Consider the following 7,500-nt stretch of genomic DNA (forward strand, 5'->3'; position numbering starts at 1 on the left):
AAAAAAAATAAATAATAAAAAGAATAAAAAAAAATAAAAAAAAATAAAATTTGAAAAAACAGATAATAGATTGTCATATACGGATAATTGGACATTCTACTTTAATTTGATTTGATTTAAATTTTTTTTTTAAATTTTTTTTTTTTTAAATATTTTCTGTATAGATATAAAAAAAAAAAAAATTAAAAAAGTTTTATTTATATATATAATTTATAAATTGTTGGAAAAAATATTATTTTTATAAATTATAAGCCAATATCACATTTAACAAACTGTTGATCATAATAAAAATCATCTTCTTGATTAATATTATCATCTTCATTGTAATAATCACATTCCCAACCATTTTCATTACAATCAAATAAATCATCTTGATAATATTGGTATTGTTCTTGTTCTACTCCTACATCATCTTTTTCTTGGTAATCATTATAAAAGAAATCTTCTCCTTGATAATCATCAAATGAGAAATTACGTTGTTTATCGTTAAAATCTTTTTCAAATTCATCAAATGTTAAATTTCTATGATTGAAACCATTACCATTACTATTATTATTATTAAAAAACTTCATTAAATTTTGTATATCTTCACGAGTTGAATCTGATTTTGAAATTATTTTTTTAAATTCTTTAATTAATTCATCTTGATCTCCAACTATTTGTAAATTAGTTTCAAATACCTTATAATAAGATTCATCAATCTTTGCCAAGAATACTAAAGTATGTAAAATTTGAAAATTAATTTGATAATTATTACTTTCATCTGATAATAAATTTTTTAATAATTGTTCAAAAAACTATAATAATAAAATAAATAAAAATTAATAAATGTAATATGATTATATGTTATTATTGAAATTAACTACTTACTTTTAATTTTTTAAATTGATTTTTTAATTTTTTTGAACATTTAATTGGATTATGAAGTGAAATGATAACATTTGCCAATGGTATATAAAATTTAATTGATGGATTTAAAAACAAAGCAACTTTAATACCATTTAATAATGTTGAAATAACCTTATCATTCATTTTAATATTTAAAGATAAAGTAACTAAAAACTTTACAACTATTATACTAATTTGTAGAAGTGTTGTTAAAAAATGAGGATTATCAATACAAAGATTATGAAAAATTGGTAAAAGGTTTGATAGGGATTCAATGATTTTTGAATTTAAAATACAACCAATTCTAATTACTGATGGATCATTCTTTTCTTTTACTTTATTTAAATTTGTTTCTCTCTATCAATAATTGTGAAATTCTTATAAGGGTCTGAGAATTTATATGAATTTACAATTATTTTTAAACATTTTAAAACTGAAACATATGACGGCTGATCAGTTTCAATCACTTGAACTTTACCAAAATCTACTAAAAATTTATTAACTGTTTCAATTGGAATTAAATCTGGTGCTTTTCTAAATCTATAAATTTCTTCAAGTATTGTATAATCCATTATACCATCATTTATTAAATAATTATTTGAAAATAATTTTAAAAACTTTTCATGATTTGGTTTAACAATTGTTGATTCAATATATTCATTCTCTATTTCATTAAATAATAACATTTCTTTTTGTTTATAATTATCATCAATAAATTGGTATTGTTGTTGGTGTGCTTGATTGTAATTATTTATTTCATCCATTGGTATTGCATTTTCATATGACTCGTAATTTGATGATTCATTATCTTGGTAAATATCAATTTGTTGTTCTTGCTCTTGTTTTTGTTGTTGTTGCTGTTTTGAATCTTCATTACTATTTCCAAATTGTGTATATTCAATACTAATATTAAGTTCATCTTCAATTAGATCCTCTTGGAATATATCCATTTCAATTTGATATTTTTTATGAATTTTATTTTTTTCATGATTGCTAATTAATTCAATATGACCATTTTGATTTTTTGGGTGAATTGAATAATAACTTGGTGGTTCATCACTTGGAAGTGTTGTTGTTGTTGCTTTTGTTGTTGGTGTTGTTATTGCTTTTTGATATAAATTATCGTTATTTAAAAACATATTACATGATAGTAATAGTGGTTGTTGTGGTTGATGTTGCTCTTTGACTACCAATTTTTCAAAAATTGGTTGATATTGCTCTTTGACCACCAATTCTTCAAAAATTGGTTTCATTTGTAAGAAATCCAACATTTCTACAATATATTTTAATTTTTGTTCATCTCCACCTTGATTGTAACAATTTAAAAAAACAATAGACCTTAATTGGCAAAGTGGAAAGTTGTTAAAAAAATCTTTAATTAATTCTACACAATACTATTTAAAAAAAAAAAAAATAATAATAATAATAAAAGTGTGTTAATTTAAATAATTTTTTTTATAATATATATGTATTAATACGTACTGTAATAATTAAAAATGGGGTTTTAATTGGGTCTGAAAGGATATTAAAATCAATATCTCCAGAAACAAAACCTTTGTTTACGACATCAATATCGAAACCATTTGATAAATTTGATTTCAATATATAATTCTGATTGAAAATTTTAAAAAACTTTGAAAAAGTAACTTTTTCAATATTTAATTTTATTGAATATGATAAACTCTTTTTATCAACGAAATCATAATGATTTGAAATCGAGTTGATATCAAGGAATTGAATTTCCTTATAATTAATATTACAATCTTGGAAATATGATAAAAAACTATTATTTATTATAGAATTAATATAATATAATAAACAATAGTATATTTCTATATATATTTGTAAAAGATTTAAAAATTATATATTAATATTCAAATATAAAAATAAAAAAATAAAAATAAAAATAAAAAAATAACTTACCACAAGATATATTTGATTTTATAAATTGAAAGTCATTTTCACTTTGGCAATTTAATATTTTATTTTTCAATGATTTTGAATCTTTACTTGAAAGATATAAAAGTCTTTCTACTTGTATTAAAATATCATAATTTTTGTAATCTTGATATTGTAAATTTGAAATTAATTCAACTGAATTATAAATTTCAATTATTCTATTTTTTAATGGAATATCAGTAACAACCGATTCTAATAATCTTAAAAATTTATCTTTTTTTTCAAATGCATCATATTGAACATATCGAAAACATTGAACCTAAAATAAAAAAAAAATAAAATAAAATAAAACCAAATTAGTTTTTTTTTTTTTTTTTTTTTAAAGGAAAAAAAATACTTGCATCTGGATAACCTAATAAAAAAATATTAATGAATAAAATTTCATCATTAAGAGTTGATTTTTTAATTTTATAATGAGTTTCAATTGATGTATCACCAAGTGTTGAAATTGTTAAAAGTTTCCATAATTCAATAGAGTTTAAAGAAAATGATATGGATTCTTGAATTTCTTTATAATTAAAATTTAGTTTTGTTCCGCATATATATTCTTGAATGAAAAGATTTTTTGATTCATGGTCATTACCAAAAATTAAAAATCTTTCATTTCGATTATTATTAAAAGTTGATTTTAAATTTTTCACATTTGATGTGGTTAAAGGCGCTGATAAATTATTTAAAATTAAATAATTTTTGAAATAAATATCTTCATTATTATTATTATTATTATTATTATTATTATTTTTTTTTTTTATTAAATTAGTTTGGGAAAGTAAAGAACTTTTTTCAATTAAAAGATTCTTTATTTTTTTTTCCATTTTCTGATTTTTAAGGGTTTTTTTTTTTTTTTATTTTTTTTTTTATTTTTTTTAATTTTTTTTTTGTTCGCTTCCAATAAAAAAAAAAAAAAATAAAAATCTAAGTGTCTGCAAATTTTGAATTAATAACTGGTTTTTTTTTGATTTTTTTTTTTTTTTTTTTTTTTTTTAAAAAAAAAGGGGTAGGTTTTGAGAGAGATGCCTTTGGAAAATGTTTTGTTTTGTTTTAAGTCGACTTAAAAAATATCCTTTTTTTTTTTTTATTATTAATCAAAAATAAAAAAAATAAAAAAAAAGATTTGTTGCTCTTTTATGATTAGTTTTGCGCATATGTATGTGTGAATAAAAAATAGAAAAAAAATAAAAAAAAAAGAAAAAAAAGAAAAAAATAATGCTGTTTTGTTTTAGAAATTGGCGAACTCAAATTCTAACGGGCAAATATTTTTAGTGAAGAAAAAAAAAAAAAAATAAAAAAAAATTAAAAAAAAAAAATACCTATTATTTTATGATAGAAAAAAAAAAAAAAAAAAAAACACACAAATTATTTATTATTTAACAATATATGTTATTTTTGACATTGAAAAAAAAATTATTTTAATCCTGGAAAAAAAAAAAAAAAAAAAAAAAAAAAATTAATTTTATTTATTTAACATTCACAAGATGTGTTTCACTTCCAAGATATAAAACCAATATTAACAAAGAGGTGTTTTATTTGTCACGATATTGATTGTACATTTTTTTTTTTGTATTTTATCGTTTTTTACCTTTTTTATTTCACAACACTTAAATCACAAAAATGTAAATGTGAAAAAAAAACCCACACTCCCAAAGTGTTTAGAAACTTTTATTTATAACTTTTTGATTCACTCCAATTTTTTAAATGGACAAAAAAATAAAAAAAATAAAAAAAATAAAAAAAATAAAAAAAATAATTTTCACTGATTTATTTTTATATATTTTTTTTATTTTTTAAAAAACTGGTTGAGAGGTACCATTGCTTTTAATTTCAGCTATATTTACCTTTGAGTAATTATATTTTTTTAGAAAAAAAAAAAAAACAAAAAAAAAAAAAAAAAAAACTTAATTTTATTTATTTTCATAATTAATTTTAAAAACTTTATTTAAGGAAATTTTAAGACTCCTTTTTTTTTACAATAGAAATTTATTAATAATTTTAAAATAAAAAAAATATTAATTTATTTAATAAATTAGATAACTCATTTGTTTATTTTTTTTTTTTTTTTCCTTTTTTTTTTTATTTTTCAATTTTTTTTTTTATTTTTTATTTTTCAATTTTTTTTATTCTTTTATTTTTTTATTTTTTAATTTAAAATTAAAAAATCAATGTAGAGAAATATATGTCTACACAATCACCAACTTCAACAAATAATAATATTAGTAATATTGCAAATCAATGTAATAAAAGGATTGCAATGGTATGTGCATCCAATCAAAATCGTAGTTTGGAAGCACATCATTTATTTGTAAAGAATGGATTTAAGAATATAAGGTCATTTGGTACATCAGCACATTGTAAATTACCAGGACCATCAATTCATCAACCAAATATATTTTCATTTGGTACACCATATCAAGAGATCTATACATCACTAAAGAATCAAGATCAAGAACTTTACATTAGAAATGGTTTATTGAATATGTTGGAACGTAATATCTCTGTTAAACTTGCACCAGAGAAATGGCAAGAAGAACAACAATCAAAATTTGAAATCGTCTATACATTTGATCAACGTGTTTACGATGCCGTCATTGAAGATCTCTTACAAAGAGATGTATCCTCCTCACTATTACAACCTGTACATATAATCAATTTACAAGTTAAAGATACTCACGAAGAAGCTGTAGGTGGTGCACAACATGCTTTAGAAATTACTTCAATCATTGAAAAAACTCTTAATTGGGAAGAGAAATTAGATCAAATTTTAGAAGATTTTTATAAACAAACTTCAAGACAATTTTTACATACTTTAATGTTTTATTAAAAAATAAAAAAAAAAAAAAAAAAAATAAATAAATAAATAAATAAATAAATAAATAAAATAATAATTATAGTTTTTTAAAGTATGTTTACTATTTTTATTTTTATTCTTTTAATTTTATGTTTATTTTATTTTATTTACTTTTATTTTTATTTTTTTTTATTTTTTTATTTTTAATTTTCCAAAATCTCTTATAATTTATAATTCATCAGATTGTTGTTGTTTTTCAATTTGTTCAATTTGTTCAATTTGTTCAATTTGTTGTTGATTAATCTCTTCTTGTTTAAAAGATTGTTCCTCTTGAATAATTTGTATTTGTTCTTGTTCTGGATGAGGAATTTGATAACCATGTACTCTGAATCTATAGATACAAGTATATCTATAACCATGATTTGATAGGATTCTAAGTGCTACATGTGAGAATTCTTGAATGTTGTCGTCATCATTTTGATCTTGATTGGTGGTGGTGGTGGTGGTGGATTGAATTTTATTAACTTTAAAAGTTTGTAAATGTCTATTGATAGTTGTATCATAAGTGAATACACCTAATGATTGACCTATATCAGAAGAATTAATAAGACCAAATACTTGAAATTCTTTTGGAGCAGAATCAATATGATGAGAGATATTTGAACTAATATGTTCCATTGTAACCTCAGTAATTGCGATCTTTTTTGCTAGCCTAATTACAATGGTGCCATTACCAGTATAGAAACCCCAACATGAACCAGTATTAACCATTGGATCCAATATAGTTTCAGGTGGGTTTGGTTTTGGTTGTGGGAATATCCAATTTGTAGCTAAATTATAATAATATAAACCTAAACTATTACCATTGGCACCACCACTACCACTACCACTACCACTTCCTTTAATTGGTGGATAAGTTTCACTAACTCTATAATGTAATGCATTATATTCAATAGAAGCACCAGCTAAACCTAAAGCATAATCAACTTTTGCAATTTTATCAGCACTATAAACCTCAAGTATGTCTTCAATCAATAGTTTAATACCTTCGAGCGATTCGATTGTATTTGTTAGAGAATCAATTGATGGATTATCTTTAATGAATGATTGAATCTTTGTAAATTGTTGAGTTAATTGAATGTATTGGTTTGTGAGTTTGCTAGATTCCTTGTTAATTCTTTCCTCGATATCTTTAATGAAAACCAATTTCCAAGATTCGAATTGGTCCATTGACGATGACGAGATGGATTGTTGTAATTTGCTACTAAACTCTTTTAATCTCTCTTCCAATTGCTTATATTCCTGAGTCAATTTCAAGAGGGATGATTGCTGATTCTCGTTGATCTCCTCTCTCAATTTCTCAATCTTTAATGAATGTTGACTTAATAATTGATCGGCATCTTTATTCAATTGATTGAATTGGTGATTAAACTCTCTCTCAATCTTACTTTGCTCCTCTTTAGACAAGCTTTTTAATGTAGACTGGAATTTATCAATTGATTCACTCTTGACTTGGCCTAATTGGTTGATTGATTCACTCTTGAGTTGGCCTAATTGGTTCATTGATTCAGTACTAATTTGAATTAGTTGTTCTTTTGAATCAGATTTCAATTTGGTTAATTCTTCAATTGATTTAGATAAAAGTTCCTTCAACTCTTGTTTATTATTCTCATTATTATTATAATGATTGATCATCTTTGATATTAATTGATTGACTCTATCTTCATCCATATTACTAAGTTTAACTAGTTTAAGCTCTTCTTTAATTTCATTAATAATATCTTTATATTGTTCTCTCTCTGATAAATATTTAATATCATTTTCAATCTTTTCAAATAATTTATTATATGATTTTAAAATTTCATTTT

At 21.5% G+C, this 7,500-nt stretch overlaps 3 protein-coding genes across 3 annotated transcripts in view; 1 reads left to right on the forward strand and 2 right to left on the reverse strand.

Moving 5' to 3' along the window:
* Positions 1 to 245: 245 nt before the first annotated feature.
* DDB_G0272993 (hypothetical protein) lies at positions 246 to 3,662 on the reverse strand (the record flags this gene model as incomplete). Its single annotated transcript, XM_639830.1, has 7 exons — positions 246 to 797; positions 871 to 1,245; positions 1,299 to 2,282; positions 2,371 to 2,499; positions 2,536 to 2,720; positions 2,812 to 3,039; positions 3,185 to 3,662. 7 exons carry the CDS (start codon positions 3,660 to 3,662, stop codon positions 246 to 248), a joined length of 2,931 nt encoding a protein of 976 aa, XP_644922.1.
* Positions 3,663 to 5,020: 1,358 nt separating this feature from the next.
* On the forward strand, positions 5,021 to 5,665 carry DDB_G0272871 (hypothetical protein; the record flags this gene model as incomplete). The annotated part of the gene is made up of 1 exon (XM_639831.1): positions 5,021 to 5,665. The coding sequence occupies one exon, from the start codon at positions 5,021 to 5,023 to the stop codon at positions 5,663 to 5,665; it is 645 nt and encodes a 214-aa protein (XP_644923.1).
* Positions 5,666 to 5,860: 195 nt separating this feature from the next.
* The window catches only part of sun1 (SUN domain-containing protein 1), a gene marked incomplete at both ends in the record, with an annotated part of 2,788 nt that continues 1,148 nt past the window's right edge, over positions 5,861 to 7,500 (reverse strand). The window contains one exon of the mRNA XM_639832.1: positions 5,861 to 7,500. This exon is cut by the window's right edge and continues 3 nt beyond it. Within this exon, the coding sequence (XP_644924.1) occupies positions 5,861 to 7,500 (1,640 nt within the window).

The sequence above is a fragment of the Dictyostelium discoideum genome (assembly GCF_000004695.1).
Source record: "Dictyostelium discoideum AX4 chromosome 2 chromosome, whole genome shotgun sequence".
NCBI lineage: Eukaryota > Evosea > Eumycetozoa > Dictyosteliales > Dictyosteliaceae > Dictyostelium > Dictyostelium discoideum.